This window comes from Pimephales promelas, chromosome 23, assembly GCF_988280905.1.
Source record: "Pimephales promelas chromosome 23, fPimPro1.hap1.1, whole genome shotgun sequence".
Lineage (NCBI taxonomy): Eukaryota > Metazoa > Chordata > Actinopteri > Cypriniformes > Leuciscidae > Pimephales > Pimephales promelas.
In genome coordinates, this window is record NC_142791.1 from 22,766,580 (window position 1) to 22,794,476 (window position 27,897).

At 38.4% G+C, this 27,897-nt stretch overlaps 1 protein-coding gene and 1 long non-coding RNA gene across 3 annotated transcripts in view; one reads left to right on the forward strand and one right to left on the reverse strand.

The window, feature by feature from the left end:
* Positions 1–453: 453 nt before the first annotated feature.
* Positions 454–27,897, reverse strand: part of edil3b (EGF like and discoidin domains 3b) — a 43,819-nt gene continuing 16,375 nt past the window's right edge. The window contains exons 5-11 of one of the 2 annotated variants that reach the window (XM_039678253.2): positions 27,508–27,621; positions 24,851–25,032; positions 19,789–19,944; positions 14,182–14,326; positions 13,914–14,098; positions 2,896–3,051; positions 454–1,308 (exon numbers count right to left, since the gene is read on the reverse strand). In XM_039678253.2, the coding sequence (XP_039534187.1) occupies positions 1,159–1,308; positions 2,896–3,051; positions 13,914–14,098; positions 14,182–14,326; positions 19,789–19,944; positions 24,851–25,032; positions 27,508–27,621 (1,088 nt within the window). In that variant the 3' untranslated portion in view covers positions 454–1,158. The remainder of the gene's footprint in view (positions 1,309–2,895; positions 3,052–13,913; positions 14,099–14,181; positions 14,327–19,788; positions 19,945–24,850; positions 25,033–27,507; positions 27,622–27,897) is intronic. The other variant, XM_089126383.1, reaches the window with a different exon arrangement.
* On the forward strand, positions 2,484–27,514 carry LOC148969463 (uncharacterized). Its single transcript, XR_016149525.1, has 4 exons — positions 2,484–2,681; positions 3,477–3,577; positions 24,845–25,060; positions 26,598–27,514. It is a non-coding gene; the product is annotated as an uncharacterized LOC148969463 (long non-coding RNA).

The following is a 27,897-nucleotide window of genomic DNA, read 5'->3' on the forward strand; positions in this document are numbered from 1 at the left end:
TGGGGTAAGATGTGTCATCCCTTTATTCAAGCAAACTGCATAATTTTTGTAGAAAAGTGATAAGCAGTAAAAATATTTTGAATATTTAAACCTTATTTTGGGCTGGGTTATAACAATGCAATTATGTGCAGCAACATATAGACTTTAGAAAGGGATTATGCATTAGTAAATATATTCACATTTTCTCAATTATTCAAAGTACCCTATGATATGTCACAGGTTACCCCTAAAACACAGGGCAAGTTGTGTCACTGAACCACTGTGACACTTCTCATTTCAGTCGACATCCTGAAATATGATGATAAATATTAAGGTACAGTCACATTAAATTTTAGCAGAAAATTACATGAGAAAAAAAGGTCCATTGTCTATAATTGTCGATAGTGTAGCGATACTTCCCGGAAATTCCTAAATATGTGGATTTCTATTTAAAAAACTGCATGAAAGCATTTTTTTTTAAGTTTATATCTTATTCATTAGAAAAAAAGTTATAATAGTGGCATATAAAGAATTGTGAGATATGAACTCGTAACTGTGTTAAAACTCGCAATTGCGCGAAAAAAGTCCAAATTTGTGAGATAGCCACATGTACCTTTTAAATCCCTGGTAGAAATTAAGCTTCCATAGATTCACCACACAATGGTAAATGTGACATCACCTCTAGTCTTGTGTTTAGAGGTCTTAATAAGCGGCACAGTTTACCCCACTCTCCCCTACTTATTCTTCGATTTTGCTTTTACTGAATATTAATAAATTGTAAATGACACCATTCAGTAGTTAATATACATAAATTAGATAAGAACATTACTAACAGTTCTCAGAACCACCTCCTAATTTTCATAAATCATAAACTCGAAGCGCTATTCTAGCAGGTGACCTTTGACCTGAGTGGATTCAATTGACCTATTTCAGCTGTTTATACTCTGAAATAAAAGTAGTCAGTTGTACGATGACAGTAACATTTAAAAAGCATTGTGATTTGTTTTTTTAGAGAAAAAAAAGAATCCATTCAAAGTCATCACAATCATCATCGACCGTAATCAAAAGATCTTTCATTTTCAAGTCAGACCAGTTAAGTCTCATTAGCATCCTTGAAAGATCACCACTAGAAATGTTGAAAGTTATTTATACACAGTCCTTCATGAATGCGGTGAACTTTCACTGTTCCTCCGGACACCCTAGAAGCTCCACCCTCATAGTGATGCGTCCGTACCACGACCACGGAAGAATCCGGATGAATCGGGCGTAGATCGGCGGATCGATCGCATTCTTTCTGTGTGTTTCATTGTCAAAGTTTCCTTGGAAGATCTGCCAATGACACAGAAGGACAAAGAATGATAAAAAAAATGCTGAATCAGTTGAAAGCAAGATCTGATGTCATATAAAAGTGCCCAATAATGGGGCGGTAAAATAGGCCATATAAATCAAACGTTTGGCTTTCATACACCCTTAACCTGCGCTCTTTTAATAGCACTCGATAAAGGACGTCGTTCACAGATTAGTCCTCGGAGAGAATCTATTCCAGTGGACCGTTTCTTATCAGCGCTGTCAGAATAGATTACCCAGCCAACACCACTAACAACCCCCAACCACGACACTCATGACCTTACAGTGTGTGTGTGTGTATTCAGAGGACAAAAACTCTGTCTCTGTGTATTCAGGGGGAAAAAAGAGGGTTATGATAAGAAAAGATCTGTGACTAAGAACAGTCAAACTTGATTGTTCACTTAAAATGTTTAATTTGATCAATATGTAGCCTATTCACTATTCATACATAATGTACTAAAAATGTGCTAGTGGTTCGTTTGCATCATCATTCAGAAGTAATTTATTAAAATAGTTTAGTAATAAATACCAATATTTACCTAAACTACCATTCAAAAGTTTAGAGTCAGCAAGAAGTCTCTTATGCTCACCATGGCTGCATTTATTTGATCAAAAACACTGGAAAAACAGAAATATTGTGAAATATTTATTCATTTAAAATGTCATTTATTCCTGTGATTCAAAGCTGCATTTTCAGGATTACTCCAGTCTTTTTTTCTCCATGCTTTTTGCTGCTCAAGAAGCATTTCATATTATTATTATCAATGTTGTGCTGCTTAATATTTGAGTGGGAACAGTCATACATTTTTTTTGTCCGAATTCATTGATGAATAAAGTTCCAGCTTTATTTATCAATGAGCAGCATTTATTTGAAATTAAAATATTTTATATATATATTTAATCATCTCATACTTTTGAACGGTATTGTGCTCATTTAAACCATGGAAAACATACTATGATTATTTCTAGACATTCACTCCATTTTTAGTTCTTATATTAAACAATCTGTGGCTACAGTGGCTGTTAGAAAATAATTTAGTTATATTTTGAATATACCTAAAAATATACATAATTTATATAAAATTTTAATATTTAATAATTTATATTATATTTAGTTTAAAAATAATCAATCAATGCACTCAGAACACCGTAGCAATCACATAGCACTGGCATCAGTCAAGTTATATTTGTCTAATGAACGTTAAATAGAAACAACTGTCTCTCTCTTCTCCATAGAATGACTCCTGCTGGAGTTTTGTGTCTGACAAAAGCTTGAAAAAGCTGAAAAAAAAAAAAAGTCTTGTCAGCTGCAGCCGCTCCGGACGGGAAGCGTGGAGGTGATTCTTCAGCTGGAGGTGAGAGATTGTCATAAAAATGCTGAAAGCTTCAAAATTCCTCAAGGCTAATGCCAAAGCCATGTCCTTCACTGAGCTCCATCTACTCCTTACAACCAGCTGAGGGATTTTTATAAAAAGACTCTCATCAAATATATTTCTAATAGCATCAAATACCAAAAATGAAACGTAGTGGGTTTGTTTCACATACTCTGTTGAACACAGCATGTCCTACCTTATCCTTCTGTTGTTTCTCATCCTGATATATGAGCCATCTCTCTCCATCATTACTGAATGCCAATTTAAAGGAACCAACAAACTGCACGTGCCCGAAATCTTTGGCTCCTTGGGTGATAATTCCTGTGATTTTGGTTGTAATCAGCAAATCCATCTGGTGATAGTGAGAGAGAGAGAGATGGTTTCTAAATACAGTATATCACTTAAGAAGCACATTTTACAGTAAAAACTTCTAAAACATCTACTATAATACAATGGAATATTTACGATTTGTATGTTGGTTGTAAAAATATTTCATCAGCATACTCAGGTAATTTTGAATGGCAGTCAATGGAGAAAATGGTGTAGTGAGCTCAAAGGCAGAAAATTAAACAATGAAAAGGGGAAAGTAAAATAGCATGAGCTGTGCAAAAATAGAAACGGGCTTCCAAATAAAGGTGTGTCAGGCTTTTGCAATGTAGACACGTCTAAAAGTGTCATTGTAAAGTAGGTTATACCTCTGCTAATGACTAGAAAGGTGTCTGAAGTTAAAACGACTCTTTCTGAACCTGTTCTCTGTTTAAAACCGATTGAATTGAGTGCTCTTCACGGGACGATTGACGTCAGTGTTTCCCCTCGGAGGACCGGAGTAAATCAGCGCCACTGACACCGCAGGAACCTCTTCAGGCCACTGGATTTCTGTAAGTCTATTACTTTAGAGGTATTACAGGGTTTCAGGGATGCTCTGAAGCTTCTTGATTTTGCTAAAACAGCCAGACCTGATTATTGAACTTAAAGGGGGGGGTTGACTGCGATTTCACTTTTTTCATTTGAAATAGTGTGTAATGTTGCTGTTGGTGCATGAACAGTATCTGCAAAGTTGCACCGCTGAAAGTTTAGTGATATCGTCTTTTAAAAATCAGGAAGTATATTGCCAACAAAAACGACTTGATTGGGACTACAGCTGGGTTTTAGACGTCACTAACCCATACGTTTGCATCAACCCCTCCCTCCGGAATATGCAAAAAAGGGCATGCGCATATTTCTGGCTCGTCGAGTGTGTTGTGTTCACCCAGCTGTCAGGTCTTCTGTGTTCAGGCTTCCCACGGACGCTGTACTTCAACAATAATGGATACAATTTATGTTTGATTATGTTCCTGAAAATGGCGATCGTAATGTAGCTGCGCATTTTACGGAAGACAGCTTCCAGAATCTCCACAAATTCAACACCGGATTCAACAAGAAACTGTCACTAAAACATGAAGCAGTTCCAACTTTAAAACCAGAGGCAGCAGTTGTTGGGCCACAACCTGTAAGTAGGCTAAGACTTCATCATTTTAAATGTATTTACATGTATAATTCCAGACGTAGCCTTGTGTTTTATTTTTTTCAAATTCCAGCTCTGGCTTCATTGCCACTAGGCTACTATGCTATTTTGTGTTGACAAACGCGTATAAACATTATGGACCTGAATTTTGTATAAGTACTAATGTTTTAAACGTATTTTGCATGTATATATGCTTCATGACGTTATTTTCGATTTGATCAAGAACGTAAACTAATGTCAACGCTGTTTGTGTTTAACATTAGTAGCCAGTCAGTTGCTATTGTTGCCAATCAGATGCTATTGTGTTAAACAAACGTGTATAAAGTAAAAAAAAATGTAGCAAATTATGATTCAGAAACGTTTAGTAAGAGCCGTGTGTGGTGTGGTTCTGTGTACTCTCTTCATCACGGCTTTCTCGGTCTGATTCTGCCTCAAACTGATACTGCAGTTCGACACATATTTACATCTGGACCGGAGCTCATGACATGTTCGTTTCGCCCGTAAAGGTAATGGGCGTTAACCTTCCGGACAACGTGAGCGACAGTTTAGCCAATCACAACACACCGGCCTAAACTAACCAATCTGAGCCCACTGCCTGTTTCTGAGGGAGTGGTTTCATAGAATCAGGAAGTCAACCGCTCGTTCGAGGACAGAGGAGAGCGCGGCTTACAATAAAGGTGAAGTTTATGAAAAATAAGACTTTTAAAAAAAGAAAAACCACGAATACTTGTTATATTGCACCCCATAAACACAATCATGCAAAGAAAAAAAGCAGTAAACCCCCCCTTTAATTGGCTTTTATTAAAGTAAGCCGTGCCTGAAACTGCAGTGCGCTTCTCTCAAAATACATCAAGTGCATTTCTAGATGGTTAGGGTTGAATTGAATTGACCACGCCCACAGATTGTGTTTATGTAAATACATAAACATGTGGCCACACCCACAATTTATTTAACATGTTTTTAAAATGTTACATAAATACCCAATTTAAACCATTTATAACTTTATAATAAGATTAATAATAATTCTACTTATTTAAGTCTCTAAATTTCGCAGACTAATGTCTGCTGAACAGCTGAAGAACTTAATTCATTGTGAAAATAATTAATACAACCATCAAAGCTGAATTTAAATAAAAGCACCATATTCTTTTTAAATAGCTCTATAAAAGAATGACTTAATTATTCTCATGATTCAGTATATATAGAGGAAATTAAAATGTATTAAATATAATGAAATAAGTAAAGACCTTTGTACTTATTTCATTATGTTGAATAAATTCACATAATTTAGGGTTATTTTAATTTTAAAATAATATATATTTTTTCATTAGTTTAGAGAAATATCTCTATTCAGATGAGGAAAAAAAAGCATATTAAAATAAATTATAAATGAAAACGTAAATACAATAAAATAAGTTCAAATGTACAATGAGCACATTCGTACTGATTTCACAAACAGCACTTCTATATTTTATTAAATTTATTTTCAAATAGAATTTTTATTCTTAATTGTTTTTAAAGCATTTCAATTAGTTTAGAGAAATATCTCAGTCTTTTTAAATATATAAATATTTAAATAAATATTAAACAAGCTATTTTAATAATTGTTAATATAATTTAATATTTCTGGAAATACCTCATATGATGAGATATTTATGGATAATTCATGTTAAACAATATTATTAAAATACATTTGTGGTCTGGATCAGCAGGCATTGTTCAACTGTGCCATGGAAGAATGCGGTAGTTAAAGCATATGAGAGGAAGAAACTGTCTGCTCATCTGGCCACTGAAGCAGAACAGAGAGGATAGAGAGTCCAAGTTTATCCAGTGGAAGTGGGTTGTCATGTATTTGTGGCACAGTCTACAACCCGGTTCCTCAGAGATGTTGGGCCAATCCCAATTCTACCCCTTACCCCTTCACTTTCCCCTTCCCCTCCGTTTTGCGCGTCCACGTGAAGGGGTAGGGCTGTCCCAATTCTCTTTTGGTTGGAGGGGGAGGGCTAGGGTGAAGGGCCAGATAGCCCTTCAAACGAAGATTTTTCGGGAGCACACTTCAAACGAAGGGGTATGAGAAGTGTCACTGCTAACCCAGGCTGGCTGCCCAAGCGACAAAGGAGACCCATAAATTTAAGTATTTGTGGCTTTAATAAGTATTATAACGACAAATAATGATTTGCTTTATGTTACATTCAATATTGTGTTCATATTTACGGTCAGTTTCTTCACAGAAACGTTTGTAAAAAAAAAAAAAATCGCTAAAATTACTGTAGTTTGCTAACGATAGTCCCGCAACATATTTTCGTCGTCTCCGTTGTTTCCTGCGAACTTCACAAGATGCAAGAAAATAGCTGTAACCCACGCGACTGAAATAACTGCAGCTGTCGATGGGATCTTGGAAGTTGTGATAAACATCGGCGCATCTCCTGTGACGTAGGCGCTAGCGACGACTTATAATGACGTTTAACGGAGGCGTAGTGGTGTCCCATTTCTTAGGGGAATATTTTCACCCCTACGCATTGCCACTCTGTTTCAAGGGTCAAGGGGAAGGCGAAGGGGTAGGGCTAGGGGAAAGGGAAGGGGTAAGGGGTAGAATTGGGATTGGCCCGTTGATTCAGTGGCCAAGAGTTGCGTCGCACAGTAAAGAACTTATCTGAAGCAGCAGAGAGGAGCAGCAACTGGCTGTGGTTGAGACGGAAAGATTCTGGCTGGCTGTGTACAGGCTACGCTATGGTTTCATAGAAGTCTTGAAAAACTCAAAGAGTCTTTTGGTTTATTTGTATAGTTTGCATAGTAATTACAGTTATTACATTCCTGTGTATATTGCGTGAATGAGGGTTAGTGTTTGGGCAGATATTGGGTTTTGCGGTGAGTAGTATGCCATATGGAAACCGTTGCCACTGAACCTGCATTAACGAAGACAGCCTTAGTCAAACGGGTTGGCGCGTATGGTTGGGTTGGGAGAGATTGTGAGATTGTGGTTAGGTCACATGTGAACTATACAAGGATGGAGCAACCTCAACAGTGATGTAAAGGTCAGTAAGCTGGGCTGAGTTGAGTGGGGGATGGAGTGGGGTGACTCTGGGAGTCACTGTCGAGTCCTCTTGAGGTGTCGTGGCCTAGTCGACGAAACACTGAGGATGGAAGAATCCCACTTGAAGACCCTAGAGATGTCCCCTACTCGGCTCAATCCAGACGGTTGTCGTGCTGGTCCACTGGGGAGACCACACTGTAGATGCAGCCGTTGTGTGTGCTGACGCGCCAAGTACACTCAAAGTCCTTTTAGGCAAGTCATACCACTCGGCCGCCATCTTGGCAACACCTCCGGGCAGCTATTTCGGACTAATAAGACCAGGCTCCTATCTAAATGAATGGGCAGAGAGTCAGAACTGCAGTTTCACTGGTCACCGGGACATAAAAACTGCATGTATAGAAAGAAACAGCAGTACATTCTGACAAGAATCGCTGAAAAAGTTTGATGACTTTGCCCCAAAATAAGGTTTAAAACGCCTTTTTCCCCACAGGATGTACTTTTACTACACATGTGCAAGGGTTCTCGTCTCCGCTGTCGCAAACATCTAATGTGCGCGTGCGTCAGTGGAACCAGACGATAGGCTTGAATGTTTCCCAGCTTGACTGTTAAGCCTTGTTCACACTACATGATTTTAAAACATCAGGCTGAACTGTGCGGTTCATACTACATGACTTGCTCTCAGTGAAATCAGGAGTGTTCAATTTGTTTAGCTGTTCACACCACACAACACAACGTGATTGATCCACAACCGGAGGTAACTCACTACACGAGTTGACCACGCACTACATAGAGATACAACCATGATCGGATGATAGCTCAGTGTTGTAGTCGAGACCACCTCACTCGAGTCCGAGTCGACACCGAGACCAGAGAGAGTCGAGTCCGAGTCAAGACCGAGTCCATAGAGAGTCGAGTCCGAGACCAGAGACGGTCGAGTCCGAGTCGAGACTGAGACCAGTGAGGGTTGATTACCTAATTTACTTTTATTTACTTAGAGAAATCCTTTTTTTTTTTTTTACTGAATTTACTTAGAGTTTAAAAATATGATCAGTTTAGGTTAAAAAGGCCACATAGTAGGTGGTGTTAAAAGTAATTTATTACAATTTGTCATGCGCAGTTGAAAATCTAGAAAATCACCAATCACTGGGTGTGTCAATCAATTTAAAGAAATATTTTATTAACATACATTAATAATCATGAAAAATATTTTTAATTGAACTAGAGTGGACTCGGGAATAATTCCGAGTCCTAAAAAAAAAATGTTCGAGTACGAGTCAATTCCGAGTCCAAATGGACACGAGTCCATGACAAGACCAAGACCATTAAAATATGGTCTCGAGACCGAGTCCGAGACGAGTCCGAGTCTCGAGTACTACAACACTGTGATAGCTGTTTCAGTACTATGGTACGGTCTAAATTATGAAAATAATCAAATAAATAACGAGTTGACAACAACTCTGTCACCCAACGATTCTATCTTGTCTACGAACCACGTTTTGTCACGAAAAAAACACGCAATAAAACGAACCAGAAATGATGCGAAACAGCACGTGCGCCATACCCAGTGAAGAAGAGAACACAACGCGCGGATATGGACGTCAGACAGAAACTAGTGCTGGACACTGTTTGCGTGACGATCTGCTCTGAGAAAAAAATGTAAAAAAACAAACAAACTAAGATTTACCTGGTGTCCTCAACCCATGCGTTGCTATGATTGGCTGTACTCATGACATCACTAAGGTTGAGTCGCGCAACGGCTCTGGATATCTAGCAGGCTAGATATTTTTCTGGGCTCGGCGACGCGTCTGCGAGCGTTTTCGCTGCGTTGTTGGCTCTTTCATACTAACAGATTGGCGCGCTTTCATCGTCCGCTAATCCCCCGCGATTTGCACGCGATAACACCCTGACCTGTCGGCAAGCTCAACGATTTGCAAATCGGGCTTAAAATCCTGTAGTGTGAACTTGGCTTTAGAAGCAGACAAATGGCTTTCCAGCGGGAGGGGCGGGGCATACAACCACCATCTTTGGCGTTACGGGTTTTCCTATATAGTTGTATTGAGGATTTAGGAAGTGGCATGTCTCTAAATCAACTGTCTCTGCAGCCGTTAACGCCGGACAGAAGGAGGGACACATCACCATATATAAAGAAATGTAAATGGATGGAGAAGATAGTTTACTGTAAAGCTATGTCTTAGTTGGTGCTTATCTTGGCAAAAGCTGAGTACAAATCAGCATGAAGTTTTAACATCTACTCTTGTGTAATGGAAATCGTGAAGCTGTTATAAGCTATTCTGTTTCCTACATCCTGAATGGGACAGTCAGTTTCTTTGGCTTGCGCTCTCTCTCTCTCTCTGTATTATTTTTTCATGAGGACTGAGGTTCTGCTTTCTGACCTGGCCTGACGTGAGCGGCATTCATAGCAGCTCTGCAATCTCAGAGGAGGGTTTGAGCGGCCGGGCTCAGCTCTGCAAGCGTGCCGGTGTCATATAATATATACATTAGGCTGTTCTCTCGGATCCAATTTCCCAATCTCAGTTCAATGGATACAGACTCAGCCATTTAAAAACATCACGGCCCTCCGCTCTGAGGCCGAACTCAGATTTACGTTTCATCATAATGGCAGGGCAAACACTGATAATAGTCTACCAGTTTAGCTAGATTGGTGATGTTGGTGGTACAGTAGCTGACCTCAAACTGACCTGAGTGTACATGGAAGATTATGGACGAAATGAAAGATTACCCTGCAGAATATTGATTGCATGGGGATGATTATGTTTATAGGGCATGGAAAATTTGGGGTAAAATCTTATAAATAGATTGATGCCACATCCTACCACATCAGATTCAGCCCACTTGGATTTTTAAATGATCCCATTGGCTGAAATATTTTTTTGTGATATGGTATCCTATTTGGTGCCTCCTTAGAAATCCTGAAATCACCACATAAATATTCTCTGGTTCTATTAAAAATAATACCAGCTGTTTATCACCCCAGTTTATGCTTGGCACTGTGTGACTTTTTAACTCCCTCAGGGGCAGAAATGGAAAATGAAAGTTTCTGCGACAGTACAAAGTCATGGATATTTAATGAAGTAAACATTGTTTGGTTCATGATTGGTTGTCTGTTGCTAAATAACTCATAAAAATTCCAGAGAGGGCTTCATAAACCAGAATATATAGTGCTTTTAACTATGGGTTTTAAAATTATGATAACAAAGAGAGAGAAAAGCAGCGAGAACTGTTTTTATATTGTACAGCTTGCTGATCTGTTTCATTTTAATGAGCAAAATCTATTTTTTCACTTTTGATCAATTTAATGTGTCCTTGCTGAATAAAAAGTATTAATTTCTTCCAAAAAAATTTTACTGACCCTACACTTTTTAACAGTATATATATATATATATATATATGAAGAGTTCAGATGCAAAAGCCTCTAAGTGCCATTTGAAATTTTCTTCAAGAATGATCATTTTTATCAACCTTGTATATTTAAGTTCTAGCCTAGAAATCTAGACGCACCCTAGCGGCAGCAAAAATTATTTTGCAGCAAAGTGTGGTCTAGCAACTCTCCATAGACGTTTTAGCTGGAAAAACTCAACTCTGGTAGGGCCAATCACATCGTGTATAGAGTCGGCGGGCGGGCTTAACAAAGTGACGACAGAGTTGCGACGATCAGAGCAAGCTCGGACATATTCGGGTTTAAGTCGTTCATCCTCGGATGCGGCCGGTGTTCTGACATTCCATCCTACCCGTCAGATTGTCCTACCAAGGCTTACTGCGCATGCGCACATCAATAATACGTCATTTTTTGTCACGCTGAACAACACGCCCATAATATTTTACTACTTGCGCGAGATCTTCTTCATCTGAGGTAAGTTTTTCACTATACAAAGATATATAGCAGTAATGAGAACTGTTTACTCTCACATTCATACAAAGCAAATTCATATTAGCATTTTTTTCATGAAAACATTAATGTAAAATCATTCTACTCGTTTATTTCATACTGGTAGGACAATCTGATGAGGCATTTTGCACTGTAAAATCATACTACTCGTTTATTTCATACTGGTAGCACAATCTGATGAGGTATTTTGCAACGTAAAATCATCCTATCGTTTATTTCATAGGACAATCTGAAGAGGTAACGTTACTTTGCACTGTAAAATCACCGTAACATGGCCTCCCAGACAGCAAACTGACATTGAATCAACGTGGAAACGACGTCTCTCATGACATTGAAACGACGTTGATTTTGCTCATCGAATTAACGTTGAACCAACATCAGACGCGGCATTCTTCAAAGCTAAATGAAAATCGAAAATTGGTTTGCTTTCATAACGTTGAAACAACACGTTGATTTTAAGTTGATTTTCCGTTAGTTTTGAAAGAATGACGCGTCTGACGTTGGTTCAACGTTAATTCCATGAGCAAAACTATGTCAGATCAACGTTGTTTCGATGTCATATTTCCACGTTGATTCAATGTCAGTTTGCTATCTGGGCTAATAAGAAAATTCGGCAAAGTTACACAGAAATATTTTATGTAACTTAGTCACAGACGCGAAGCAGAAACGCTCAGTAGGATTTTACGACGTGGTAGGATGAACCGATAGATATGGCTATAATTTTGCGCTACGGTAGGAAAATCTGACAAGATAGGACAGATCGACAGAACACCGGCGCCGCGCGCGCTGTTACAAAAAAGCTTTTGCTTGACGATCAACTTGTCATTTTGTCGTCGAGGACAAAGGCTTTATTCCGTGTCAACGCGCGCTCTGATCGGTTATGGTGCACGGACCTTTCCCGAATCATCTCCACCACTCCGAAGCACCACTACTCCGCCTCCGTTTCCCTCGTAAGCTGATATTATTATTTAAACATTCTCTATGATGTTATTTTTTTAATGACACACTACTGTCTCTTTCTCTCTCACACACACACAAACACACACTGACATACGGTCTCTTTCTCTCTCACACATATGTAGGCTAGTTATAAACTCTTTAGACATTTAATGATTAGTGTTTTATTTTTAAAGTTTGTGGGTCGTGTAAAAAATAAAAAAAAATCCCTTATTTTGGGGATGTATTCCGGGAAATCTCCCTTATTTTCAATGTTCAATGTTGACAGCTGGACTGGATGCGGTAAAAGTTTAATATATTAACTTGCTCCGCTGAGTACGTCACCTTCTTCGTTGCTCTGATTGGCTTTAGCGCTATCCAATTGCGTGCAGAGAGAATTTGAAAGACAACCGTTTATCCCGCCCCTCGGATTGAGCCCTGTCAATGAAGAGTTTCCAGACCTAACATCTTGATGTAGGTCTGGCATGCCAGGCTATTTAAGTTCAGTAATTTTACTTAAATGGCAATGATAATTACCTATTAATTGTTATTTAAGTGAAATTACTGAACTTAAATATACAAGTTTGATAAAAATGATCATTAAAGAAGAAAATTTCAAATGGCATTTAGAGGCTTTTGCATCTGAACTCTTCATATATATATATATCTATACAGTTTATATATATATATATATATATATATATATATATATATATATATCACCAGCCACTAGGTACACCTGTTCAACTGTTCTTTGGCAAAAATATCTAATCAGCCAATCATATCGCAGGAACTCAAAGCATTTAGACATGTAGACATGGTCAAGACGTTCTGCTGAAGAGAGTTCTGAATGAGAATGGGGAAGAAAGGGGATTTAAGAGACTTGTACCATGGCATGGTTGTTGGTGTCGGGCTGCTCTGAGTATTTCAGAAACTTCTACTGGGATCATCACACACAACCATCTCTAGGTTTTACAGAGAACGGACCGAAAAAGAGAAAATATCCAGTGAGTGGCAGTATTGTGGGAGAAAATGCCTTGTTGATGCCAGAGGTCAGAGGAGAATGGTCAGACTGGTTCAGCTGATAGAAAAACAATATTAACTCAAATAAACTGTTACAACCAAGGTGCAGAAGAGCATCTCTGAACACACAACACGTCAAACCTTGATTCACACAGACTTCCCAAAACTGGACAATAGAAGATAAGAAAAATATTGCCAGGTGTGTTGAGTCTGGATTTCTGCTGCAAAGTTAAGATGGTCGGGTCAGAATTTAGTGTAAAAAAAGCATGGATCCATCCTGCCTTGTAACACTGGTTCAGGCTGCTGGTGCTGTAATGGTGTGGGGAATATTTTCTTGGCACACTTTGGGCCTCTTAGTGTCAATTGAGCATCATTAAACACCACAGCCGACCATGGCCATCTCTTTATGACCACAGATAGTGTGCCATCTTCTGATGGATACTCCCAGCTGGATAACACATGTCACAAAGCTTTAAATCATCTCAAACTGGTTTCTTGAACATGACAGTGAGTTCACTGAACTAAAATGGCCTCTACAGTCACCAGATCTCAATCCAATGGAGAAGCTTTGGGATGTGCAAGAACAGGAGATTCGCATCATGGATCTGCAGCAACTACATGATGCAATCATGTCAATATGGACCAAAATCTCTGAGGAATGTTTCCAGCACCTATGAATCTATGCTATGAAGAATTATGGCAGTCTTGAAGGAAAAGGGGGTTCCAACCCCCAAGGTGTACCTAATAAAGTGGCTGGTGAGTGTACCGTATATACAGTAATAGTGTTATACAGTAAGTCTAAAGTCTGACCTGTAGCCACTGTGATTGGTCGTTATGGGCTGATGTCCATGCGTTGACTTTGCCCTGTTTGTCAAGTCTGGCCTTGGAGGGTTCCCAGGAGAACATGTCCATATTTAGGGTCTGAAACACACTGGAGGAGGTTATTTGATAGTCGTGGATGTGTCCGGTTTTCATCCCCATGGGCTCTGAGCATCCTGAAAAACAATCGCAAGAGTGAACATAATTCTCACGCCTCATGACTGTGCCGAACACTGCGCCCATGTGTCAAAACACAGACCTGTGAGCTCACAGCCCAGGAGCTCCATTCGCAGTGTGCAGTGTTTCCTGCAGACTTGTGGGTAAATGCGGATATACTGCGCTTCAATCGGTGGGCTGAAGTAGTTGACAGAGGGGGAGTTGTTATCTGTATTTCCTGTGAACATCTGCATTAAAATAACAAAACTATGGTCAAATATTAATGTACAGTAATGCTAAATCATAATATAAGTTAGTTTCATGTCTCTCATATCACACTGCACTGATTTTCACCCACATACACTACTGTACTGTTCAGTTCGGGGTCAGTAAGATTTGAAAAAATATATAATAATGATACAAATTAATACTTGTATTCTACAAGGATGTAATACAATGATAAAAAGTAACAGTACAAACATGTATAATGTTACAAAAGATTTCCATTTAAATACCAAATAAATGCTGTTCTTTTGAAAATTCTGTTAATCAAAGAATCCATAAACAAATGAGCCACGGTTTCCTACTAAAATATTAAGCAGCACAACTGTTTTCAACATTGATAATAATAATAAATATTTTTGAGCAGCATATTAAGCATATTAAAATGATTTCTGAAAGATCATATGACACTGGGCTGGAGTAATGATACTGAAAATTCAGCTTTGCACCGAAGAAGTAAATTACATTTTAAAATGTATTTAAATAGAAAACAGTTACTTTGAATTTGAATATTATTTTAAAATGATACTTATTTAAAAAATATTATTAATATAAAATTACAGTCCGTCGATTTTCCTCTTTGTCGCCATCTCTGTTTGAAATCTGCAATTGCAGTTATTCTTGGGAAATATCATTAGGAAACATGGATTAGCTTTCATTGTTATGCTGATGATACTCAGCTGTATATTTCTTCAAAATCTAACAAAACTTACCAATTCACAAAATTAACGGAATGCATAGCTGATATAAAAAATTGGATGACTAGTAATTTCCTACAACTAAATTCTGAAAAAACAGAGATTCTAATTATTGGACAAAAAACTTCAACCTTGAATGCTGTCTAACACTTTATGGCTGCTCTGTTGAGTCTTAGCCGTCGGTTAGAAACCTGGGGGTGCTCTTTAATACCAATCTCTCATTTGAAAATCACGTTTCGAGATCTATAAAATCGCATTTTTCCATCTTAAAAATATGTCTAAATTACGGCATATGCTCTCATTGACAAATGCGGAACAATTAGTTCATGCGATCATGACATCAAGGCTAGATTATTGTAAAGCTCTACTGGGTGGTTGCCCTGCACACTTAAAGGGTTAGTTCACCCCAAAATGGGTGACGACTTTATTTCAACTATTCGTTTATTTCTCCCTCTGCGCGAGTCAGGTTACTAGTTTAATAGAGTAAGCTTCTGTTATTGTACGTCACACGCATCACACACACATGACCAGCGTCGGCCAATAGTGAGCCTACGTGTGACGTAGCTTTACGCAATCACACTACGTTAACTGACTACAGGCCCATGGAGAAGGAAGTGAATAGTTGAAATAAAGTTGTTATTAGGGCCCGAGCACTAACAGTGCGAGGACCCTCTTGAAACTGTTAGGGTTATTTTTTTTTTTTTTTTCTTTTTTCTGCAAAGTAAGTGCCATTTTCGGGGCCTCAACATGCTCAAAAACTCACCAAATTTGGCACGCATGTCAGGACTGGTGAAAAATTTCGTATTTTGTGGGTTTCGCGGATGGGCGTGGCAAAATGGCTCCCTAGCGCCACCTAGAAAATTGGAAAAAATTAGCCCCTCGTCCACGTTCAACCTACAAGCACGAAATTTGGTGGGGACGTGTATCATATCAAGACGCACAAAAAAGCCTCAAGAACCCATACCCTAAACTCAACAGGAAGTCGGCCATTTTGAATTTGGCGCCCATTTTGGGACGATTTACACACTCAGTACTTTAACGAACTCCTCCTAGGGATTTAGTCGGATCGACTTCAAATTTCTGCTGTGCCTTCTGAAGGCATTGACGATGTAAAGTTGTGCTATCTGCGCATTTTCGTCGATGGGCGTGTCCGTGGCGTCGATGATTCGCCATGAAACGGCAACAGGAAGTGACCTTTAACGAAGCAGCCCCCGTCGCATGTTTGACCGACATGTACGAAATTTCTGTGGCACATCTACCATGTCCAGACGCACTGAAAAGTCTCTTGGAGCGATGCCCTAAACTCAACAGGAAGTCGGCCATTTCGAATTTTACCGCCATTTTTGGATGATTTACTCATTACGTACTTTAGCTAACTCCTCCTAGGGCTTTAGTCGGATCGACTTCACATTTCTGCTGTGCTTTCTAAAGGCATTGACGATGTAAAGTTGTGCTATCTGCGCGTTTTCGTCAATGGGCGTGTCCGTGGCGTCGATGATTCGCCATGAAACAGGAAGTTGTAGTAACTTGGCTGTAAATGCCCAGATCTGCACAAAATTTTACACATTTGACAAGAGTCCCGCCCTGAACAAATCTACATGCCGACATTCACCCACAGTCATAGTGCCACCTAGTGACAGGAGGAAGTGACCTTTAACGAAGCAGTACCCGTCGCATGTTTGACCGACATGTACGAAATTTCTGTGGTACATCTACCATGTCCAGACACACAGAAAAGTCTCTTGGAGCGTTGCCCTAAACTCAACAGGAAGTAAGCCATTTCTAATTTTACCGCCATTTTGGGATGATTTACTCATTACGTACTTTAACAAACTCCACCTAGGGATTTAGTTGGATCGACTTCAAATTTCTGCTGTGCCTTCTAAAGGCATTGACGATGTAATGTTGTGCTATCTGCGCTTTTTCGTCGATGGGCGTGTCCGTGGCGTCGAAGATTCGCCATGAAACAGGAAGTTGTAGTAACTTGACTGTAAATGCCCAGATCTGCACAAAATTTTACACATTTGACAAGAGTCCCGCCCTGAACAAATCTACATGCCGACATTCACCCACAGTCATAGCGCCACCTGCTGGAAATAGGAAGTGACCTTTAATGAAGCAGCGTAGCAAATTCACAGCCGCACCGGCTGAGCTGCAAAATATGCAACGTGGCCGCCTCACACCCCGACGCGCTACAGGTGCGAGGGCCCGCCCATCGCTGCTTGCAGCTTTAATTTTTGTTTGTTTTTGCACACAAAAAGTATTCTCGTCGTTTGATAAAGTTAAAATTGAGCCACTGTAGTCACTTGGACTATTTTAACGATGTCTTTAATGACTTTTCGATGCCAGCAAGAGTCATTCCCTCAGGAAGCCTATGGACTAGTATACTATGCAGGAGCGATCTCAATATCTTAAATATCTTAATTTGTGTTCCGAAGATGAACGAAGGTCTTACGGGGTTGGAACAACATGAGGTTGAGTAAATACTGACAGAATTTTCATTTTTGGGTGAACTATCCCTTTAATAAACAAACTTCAGCTGGTTCAAAACGCAGCAGCTCGAGTTCTTACAAGAACCAGGAAGTATGACCATATTAGCCCGGTTCTGTCAACACTGCATTGGCTGCCTATTAAACATCGTATAAATAATTTAAAAAAATTGCCGATTACTTACAAAGCACTAAAGGGTTTAGCTCCCCAGTACTTGAGCGAGCTCTTAACGCATTATAGTCCTTCACGTCTATTGCGATCTCGAAATTCCGGCCAGTTGATAATACCTAGAATATAAAAATCATCTATGCTAATATTAGTCTCTCTGTTTATCACGAGGGACCCTCTATGGTGGACCTGCGCCTGGACCCATCCCTACTCATCCTTAAGTGCCGGCGACATCGGCACTGATCCTCAACAACTCGTCTCCATACCGGCGTGATTACTTCGTCTTCCAAACAGATGGAAATGGACAAATACTCTTAATGTTTCAATCCAATTTGACTTCCGAATCACGCACTGTTTCTTCGTTGGCCAGGGGAGAACTGGCCCCCGACTGAGGCTGGTTTCTCACAAGGTTTTTTTCTCCATTCTGTCTCCTGATGGAGGTTTGGTTCCTTGCCACTGTTGCCTTGGCTTTTGGCTTGCTTAGTTGGGGACATTTAATGTTCAACAATATTACTGATCTGTGTTGCATTATTTTCAGGTTATCACTGTGAAGCTGCTTTGATACAATCTGTATTGTAAAAAGCGCTATATAAATAAAGGTGACTTGACTTGACGCTTTACGTGGGTTGTACCTCGGCACGGCACAGCGCAGATGAACACAATGTTTAAGGAGAGTGTGCAGCTGTCAGTCACACGCCGGTGTGGATACTGTCATTCGGAATCACAGATTCTACTTTTTGGAAGTATGATCGACATAAGAATCTTCATCCTAAAATGTAATCTGAAAAAGTAATTAACATCCACGTTTGTTCCGACCAACTGGGGAAAAAAGCATTGCAGTAAATCGCGCTGATATATGCTGCGTTCACGTGCTATGGAAAGTAGGATATTTTCCACTTGTTAACTGGTATTTACCAGTGTGTTGCGTTCTTTTGTGCTTTTGTTGTCGTAATGTGGTAAAAAGATGGAGATCCAGACCTGTTATTTATCTGCAACAGCAAGAAAATGATTTATCAAAACTCAAAAGGTAAATAATATGCTATATATTTTCTAGATCATGAATAGTAAATAGTTTTACCATTCACGACTCTTGCGGTGCTCTCCGCCATTTTGAAAAAGGTTCAAAGGGTATCTCATCTCGGCAACACGTCCATCAAAATATTCTATGAGTTGCCCAGTGGAAAATACCACATGAGGGGGTGTTCATGTGCATTTTCCACGTCGGCTTTTGGTATTTACCATAATTACCATAGCACATGAACGCAGCATAAATCTAACGTCTTTTGCATTTTACAGAGGGTGAATCTGTTGTCACTGGTGATTGTCATTTGAACCTTTCTGGATCCGCCATCACATTGACAAGTTTAATTATATCAAGTGCTGTGAGAAAAAGCTATAAATCTCCACCTCATACATCCTCACACTCCTAGCCGAGACTCTTGACGCAAAAGACATTTTTGGATTTCCCGTGAAAATCCACTAGTACCACTGGAATTAAAACATTATTAAAAGCTTACCACTTTGAATCGAGCTAGGCAAGCAGATAGCGTTGAATACTGGCTGGTTTTGTACTTTCTCAAAAAAAAAAAAAAAATGACCATTTTTAACCCAAAAAAGTTACAGACTGGAGCTTTAATATATAAACAACCTTGGTGAGCATAAGATACTTCTTTCATTAAAACTATTGTTTTTAATCTTACTGACCCCAAAATGTTAGTGCAAATAATAGTGTACTTTTATTATTCAATACGATATTATAATTTTAATTACATATTTTAAAGTCAAATCAATTTGTACTTTAATTATTAATTTAATTTATCATTATCATAAAAGCAAGAATTGATATATAGCTGGCCTAAATTCTGATAAATGTTACATTGAAGGGATAAAATAGTTTTCAGGCAGATTTGTTGCAGATATATAAAATTAGAGGAGTCTGACTGATAAAAATAAAAACTGGAAAGAGGGCAGAGTTGGCAGGAGAAGTTCTTAAGCGTACAGATTCTTAATTTAAAAAAATCCCCCTCGGGCTCTCTCATCTCATCTGGAACGAACGGTGTGCCCCATCTTACCATGTCCTCATCTGTGTCCTTGACTTTAAACATGCTCCAGGCCTTCCCGTCTTCACTGTACGCCACTTTATATGATTTCACATACTCGGGGCTTCCGATTCGCTTGGCACCCTGTGTTATCAATCCGGTCACTCTCATCCTGCGCTGTAGATTTATCTGTGAGGGGACAGCACAAAATCCATGGCCTCAGCTTACAAGATGAACGAGTGAAGCCTCGTGGGCTGTGGGGTAATAATTTGTCCCTATCAGAAATTGCTGTGGTAGAGAAAATAATGCCTGTGTATCTGGAGAGGGGCTGTGTGGAAGTAAGCTACTGTATGAAAGTTTTCACTGTAAAAAGCAAATAAATCAAATTTAAATTGTAAATAGAGTCCAACAGTCGGGTTCTGGACGTAAAAAACGTCATTCATTTTTTTCCACAGGGAAATGTTTTTTATACTTATAAACAGGGCCTGAAATTAATCCTCGCCAAGCATCAAATGCAAGTAGAAATCAGCGTCGGTGAGTACTGTATATTAAACCGTGTCAATCACCAGTTACCCGGTAACATGCTTATGAATTGTAACAATGCAATGATGTGAGAATATAACGTGAACAAACTGCTGCATCATTACGAATGTTTAAGCCGTGCCAATTTAAAAATTCGAGCACAAGAATGCGAAAAAGGGAACTCAATTCGTTACTCGCTCACTGTCTGAAGTTTTCTGTCCACAAACATTCGAAGCGTGCTGCCAGAAAGCCGCGTTTCAGACAGAATACTGAATTGAGCTCTCTTTCGCGTCTTCTTGCACTTGAAAGGACAAATTCACATGAGGTATCCTAGTAAACATAGTTGTTATGTCTTAAGTGGACGTAAATAGTTGAGAAAGAAAACGTGTACAGTATCAGTATATCTGTGGATCCGTGCAGGTCTTCGTGACATCAGCCTAATAGTCCTGCTGCTATCAGTGTCATTCATTTTGCCTGTCCCTTAAACACACTGTAAAAAAATGTGGTCTATGCAGACAACCCAGGCTCCACAAATGGCAACAAAAACGAACTGCGGCAACCCGTTCCACAAAACATAACAAACTGTTCCAGCCAATAACTGACAAGAAGGCCCTGTGGGTGGGGTTTAGGGGGCTAGTGCACGGATGAGGAGGAGGGAGGGTCTATCTAGCCTCCGTTTTTGAAAATAGTTTAAAAATCAATAAGAAGTCACGGTAGTCCAGTGTTCCCCTTTGTGTTTGGCGGTTTCGCCGGGTTCCGCGGGAAGTTAGAGAAAATAGAGGAGTCAAAGGTTATATGACGCCATAGACGGGAGACGAAACGGAAATAAAGAAACGTCCCGTGTCTTCGAATTAAACTATAAATTTCTCCGTATTTGAAAGTTGGTGCAAAACTGTCGGGATAATGTAAGTACACATCTAATAGAAATATATAACATAGATAGAGTTATTTTTGCTATTTTTAAAGCAGAAAAAATACATATTGTGGCTTTAATGGAAATCAATAACAAAAGACAAAGAGAAAATCACTTACTGCTCTTGTCTGAATAACTTTTTTAACTTTAATAAAGATTAGACTATGTTTAAAAGACTACGCAGCCATTTTACATTTTTACAACAGCCATGTTATTTTATATTTGTTTACTTTATTAAATTTCAGAACCTAATAAAATCGTGAATTTTGCAAAAACACTTTCATGGTCTGTAAAAAATATTTATAGCTGCTGGTAAATTTTCTGGTAAATAAATTAAAGAGCCCCTATCATAGCATTTGAAATGTTCCTATTTTTGTTTTAGGAGTTCCAAAAAACAGTTTAACATGCATGCAAGGATAAAAAACACTTTATTTGTCTCATATTATGCATTTATTTTTAACTGATTTGCTCACCGACTCCCAAATGATTCGTACAACGACTCTTTGCGTGACGCTAATCGGCGGTGATTGGTCTGATGACAGACCTGGTCAGTTATTGCAACGCATAAACATATTGATAAAGCACTGCAGTACTACAAGACGTCTATTCTTTATGACAATTCCAATAACAGCGACACACATTTCACATATTTAAAAAAAATTACATTGCAGACACATACTGCCTCGTGTCCCGACGCAACAAAACCGTTTAAAATCCATAAAAGCAACAATTATTAATAATACTTACAGGTTGTGATTCGAAGGAGGAAGCTGATCCATATACACTGGGTGAGTAAGTTACTGAGCCCTCCTTCAGGAACAACCGCTTGCAAATCCACATTTGAATTCATTTTTGTTTTTGAACTAACGATATTCGTAATTAAAATGATGAGAACACAATCGGGCTATACTGTTGTGGTATCGTTGCAAATATGAACTCTAACCACCGATTCTTCACATGCTCGTCCCTGGTAAATGAAAACAAAGTGGCTGAACTATCTTTGCATTGTAGAAAACAGCGTCTTCTCGACATGATGCTATGATGAAGTATTTGAACGTGTAGACTTCAAGTTTACACTTCCGTCTGCGTGCGCAGTAACTGGGCGCGGCCAATGACCTCTCTACGTCACGATGTAACAGCTAATGACTCGTTTCAAAAACAATTCATTCGACTCTCACTTTTGAAAGACAATAACTTTATATACGGTGCACTTTCAGATATAAATCTTTGCAGGATGTTTTCATTCCCTTAGAGCTATATTCCACACCATATGAACAGTCATTTTCAAAAATCCATGATAGGGTCACTTTAAGTCACCGGCCATTGACAGCTGTGGAAAGAAGCTCGTTTTAGGCCCTGCTTGTAAACCTTACAAGACCTGCACCTGTTGGGAGTTGTGAGGTTGTTAAATATTAATTAGTGGTGAAAAACTACATTACCCATGATGCAGTACAGAAAATTACACTCATCAGAGAGTGGTGGTGAGCAAATCACCCCAAAAGAAGTACTCAGTCCCAATGAAGCACCACGACTGACGTAATCCAGTCGGCATATTTTGCAACAAATTTAAAATATATTGTTTCTATAGATATTATTATCAACTTTCAGTGAATAGTTTTTTTCACCATAGTCTTTAATTCAATTATGTAATTTCCAATGCTTCATGGGATTGTAGTTCTTTCCATCAGGAAAGTCATTAAGTCTGACTAAATGGGGAAAAAATGCATCCATAACCAACACCGCTGAAACTTCCCGCTGGCGGGAACTAATGAACTCTGATAGTGGCTGTTAATTACTAAAAAATTGGTAACAGTTTACAATAAGATTTCATTAGTTAACTACATTTGTTAATGGATAATGAACCACTTCTACAGCATTTATTAATCTTTGTTAATGTTATTTCAAAATGTACCGCATTATTAAAATCAAAAGTTGTTAACATTAGTTAATGCACCGTGAACTAACATGAACGAACAATAAACAGCTGGATTTTTATTAACTAAAGTTAACAAAGAGTTTCAAATACAGTAATAAATGTTAAAAGTTCATGTTAGTTAATACATTAAAAAATTAGACCTTAAAAGAAGTGTTACCAAAAAATTCATACAAATTAAATGTATTTTATTTATTATCAATGTGTACAGTTTCATTTTAAACATTTGTTTTTGCTTTAGTACAAAGTAAAGCCCAATTATGTCATGTTGAAAACAAAGTCTTCACACCACACATTTTTATTTGGGGTCCTTGCCATCTAGTTATTTGAAAACCCCATTCTAGGTTGGATCACCACTTGATGTACAATATAAAATGTGGGTCTTGATGCAGAAACCAACTCTGATGCAGCAATGAGAACATATTAGGACTAGACAAACAGGTAATGCCGTTTTCCAGCAGCAAATTGAGGTCTTATTTAAAAGCATATTGGCATCAAAGACTTCTTTAATCTTGAGAGCACAAAAATGGAGTCAGGCTGAGGCAAGACGCCAAACAGAACAAGGCCGGGACGCTGGTGTTGTGTGGGCATAGCTGGTGGAAGAGTGTGGTTATCACTTAAGTCATTACTGTGGCTGTGAATGCACAGAATGTTCTTTCTGTGTGTCTCTTAATGAAATCCTGACTTTAAAAGACTTTAAAATCTCTGATGCAATTTGCCTCCAAGTATAAACTAATTACTGTGGGGTGTTTATGATTTTCTTTGAAAGCAGTAACTGTGCTGGATGATTGGTTTACAGCTTTGAAGTTATGTTAAGTAAGTTGTTAAAGGGATAGTTCACAAAAAAATTCTGTCAGTATTTACAGCCCCTCATGTTGTTCCAACCCTGTAAGACATTTGTTCATCTTCGGAACACGAATTAAGATATTTTTGATGAAATCTGAGAGCTGGATCACTCCTCCATACTAGTCCATAGGCTTCTTGAGGGTTTGAAACTTGCCGGCCTCGAAAAGTTATTAAAGACATGGTTAAAATAGTCCAAGTGACTACAGTGGCTCAATCTTAACTTCATCAAGCGACAAGAAAACTTTTTGTGCACAAAAACAAACATAAATAACGACTTTATTTCAACTATTCATTTCTTTCTCTTTGAGCCTCTAGTCAATTAAACGTCACACGTAGGCTCACTATTGGCTGACGCTGGTCATGCGTGTGACGTACAACAACAGATCGCCCAGAGAGAAGGAAATTCTCTCTGAAGGAACACAAAAAGTGTTCTCGTCGCTTGATAAAGTTAAGATTGAGCCACTTTAGTCACTTGGACTATTTTAACGATGTCTTTAATAACTTTTCGAGGCCGGCAAGTTTCAATCCCTCAAGAAGCCTATGGACTTGTATGGAGGGGTGATCCAGTTCTCAGATTTCATCAAAAATGTCTTAATTCATGTTCCGTAAGATGAACGAAGGTCTTACGGGGTTGGAACAACATGACGGTGAGTAAATACTTACAAAATTTTCATTTTTGGGTGAACTATCCCTTTAAGCTCGTGGTTTTGCTAAGGCAAGCAACACTATTACTATTGCTCAATTTTTGCCCATATATAGATATTCAGTTATTCAAAAATGAGATGAGACTTGAATGTGTACTGTATTAAGAAACGAATAGTCTTTATGGTGACGTTAGATTGGCAGATTTTCATTTAATGGAGTCAATGTGGCAGGATTACCTGAATCCACGGATATCGATCGCCCTCGGCTGCGCTCCAGGCATTGACGAGGCCCTTCTTGTTGAGTCGGGCGAAGTACGGGAACCACTTCTGCAGGCCGAACAGAGCTCGATGTGTGGAGGAAGCTGTTACCTGCTGGTTCGAAATGATCCCCCCTTCCATTCCTAAAGGTCCAGAACATTCTGAGAGAATAGACAGAGAAAAGAGATGGTAAGAAAAATCGCATATAACAAATTCTCATCTTAAAATATTCAGTTGTTTCCTTCTCATAGATATTTAACTGGATTTTGCTTAACCCTCTGGTGCTGTTCAGTCATATTCTGTTTTTTTTTTTTTTGTTGTTGTTTTTTGTAGAATTTTTTACTTCATCGGAATGGTACCAAACTTGGTAAAGGTTTTGGCACTTGCTGTGTGAACACACAAAAATATCATGGACATGGTTAAATGGTCCTGAACAAAAGAGTCACACTTGTTGCGGTCAAAAGTGACCACATTGGAAATGAATGGGAGATGGATTGCATCTATTGGAAAAGTTTGGTACTACGCCCAAACAAAGTCTTACTGAAAGCTCATGTTTTAAGATATCAACCTCAAATTTGGAACACAGCTTTTTTACATTTATGGCTTTTCTCACAGTTTTGGAGTAAATGTGTTTTGGAAAATATATATTTCATTAAAAAAAAATTAAATGAGTATTTTTGTGCATTTTTTATAAAAATAAATGTAAAATTGTTTTTCACTTCAGCAATAATCTCTTTAAAAAGAGAAAAAACTTAAGTCTGTGCTCCAAAGCATTCAATATTGATGTCAGTTTAAAGTGGAAATTTCATTTTCATGTCTATGCTCAAAAACGGAACGAATGACTGTTCTTCTGACTGAATCAAATGCATACAGCACCAAAATTAGTATAGTTTGATTTAAGAACAGATGACTCTTATGAGTCAATTGTTTTTAGTTAATCAACAACAACATACCACTCGAACAGTGAAGTACGATTCCTGCAAAAATGACTCTTGTGAGCTGGTTCTTGTTAGTGAATCAGTCACGTACAGCTTAAAACTGTTTTATGTTAAGGTAAAGTTAAAGATACACAGGAGTTTTGTCAGTTAAAATAAATGAATGAAATATATTGTTCAGTGTATACGGCTATTTAGCTAAGATGTGTTATTTTAGTATTATTGAGAGTATTATTTTACTATATAGTATAATTTAGTATTATTCTACTTTTTTAAATAAATTTTCTATTTCTATTTAAAGTTTTAGTATTTTGGGGTTATTTTTATGTCTTTATAGTATTTATTACTTATTTCAGTTTTATTATTCAAGTTGAAATATTTTTAAATATTTAAATATTAAGTTTTTTAAAAAAAAATACACATATATATATATATATATATATATATGTTATTTCAGTTAAAGTAAATTTTATTTGAAGTAACGAAAATTTATTTTTTATGTTTTTTGTTAACTATAATAAACCCTGGCTAAGACCAATAATTAGAATGCATTTATGCGACCTCTGTTTAAAAATATATTTAAAAAGTCTGAAAACTTAACTTATGTGAGAATTTTAATCTAATTATTATCAAAATTATCTTATTTGGAAAAGTCTCTTGAAGTATAAATAGAAAATGTTATTTTTTCTTTACGAACAAATATAATAAGGGAAGATGAAGCAATTCAAAGAATACCACAAACGCAGAGTTCTTCGTTCTCAAATGCTAATATGATAATATCATTCTCGCAGGTTCCCGCCACAGGCTCCGTATCGGCCCCTGAAATGCCATCTTTCTCCGGTTTGTCCTCAAAAACATCTGTCAGCTCTGAACTTTTGGAGGCAACGTCCTTGGATTCATCGATTGATGTTGTGTCCTTGCTCTCACACACAGAGGTGTCTTCGCTCTCGAAGCCTAAGATGTCCTCCCTTGGGTCATCGCTGTCATCGTTTCGTCCACCTGTGGAGATGTAGCTCGCTCGCTGGGACATTAACGGAGTACTTGAACCATCTCCACTTAATGATCTCGCCGACTGGGTGGATTCGAAAAGGAGCCGCAGGCTGTTCAGACTTGCCCGTAGGGAGCTTTGCCTGCTGTGCTTGGACAGCATGATCACAAACCAAACCGTATCGAGGGATCTAACTTTATATGTGCTCCTCTGAGAGCTGTTTAAGTAAGAGTGCATGACTGTAATCTTCAGCTAATTCTTTTATGCATTCATAGATGTGTTAAGCTACAGATGGGAATATCTTGTTTTGAGTTAGCACAAAAAATACCAACAAATAAGTCACGCTTATGTAAGCGTTGGTATTCTCTCGAGTCCTAGAGCGTACGGTGAGTTATGAGGCGTTTCTGGCATGCTCAGGCGCACAAACGTCTAGGAAAGTTGCATGGACAAAAATAAGCAAAACAGAATCAGTTCCCCGCCCGAAGTCATTGAAATGACAGAATGATTTCGTGAGCAATGTGGTACCCTACTCTGTCAATGTCATATTGGCCTCATTCACTCAGATTCTCCTAAAAACCCTGTCGAAGGCAGATGGCTCTCATCCCCAAGTTGACGCACATAATCTAGTTTTAGTTTTCTCCTCGAGAGATGATAACGAATATTTATGCACATGGGTTTCATTAAATGAGGTGATGAAGTCGATTCTCGCTTACTGTACTGACAGTTCCGCCCCATGTATTCGCCAGGACATTGGCAGGTGTAGTTCGCTCGCAGGTCTGTGCAGCTGCCTCCATTTTTGCAAGGATTTTTTTCGCACTCGTTAACATCTGAAAAGACAAGCAGACATCCACGGACACATCAGGAAATTATCAAAAGCGTCAAATTGAAAAAAGATCCTAAATGTAAAATATAGTGTCACAATACAGTATATCGCAATACAATATGTATCGTGGATAGTGACGATGTGAATAGTTCACCCAAAATAAAAATTCAAGTTTTCAGAGTTTTAGAGTCAGTAGCCTACTACATCATGTTGAATATAATGTATTAAAATGCAACAGGGGAATATTTGATAATGCCAAATGTCTTATGTTACCAGTAGA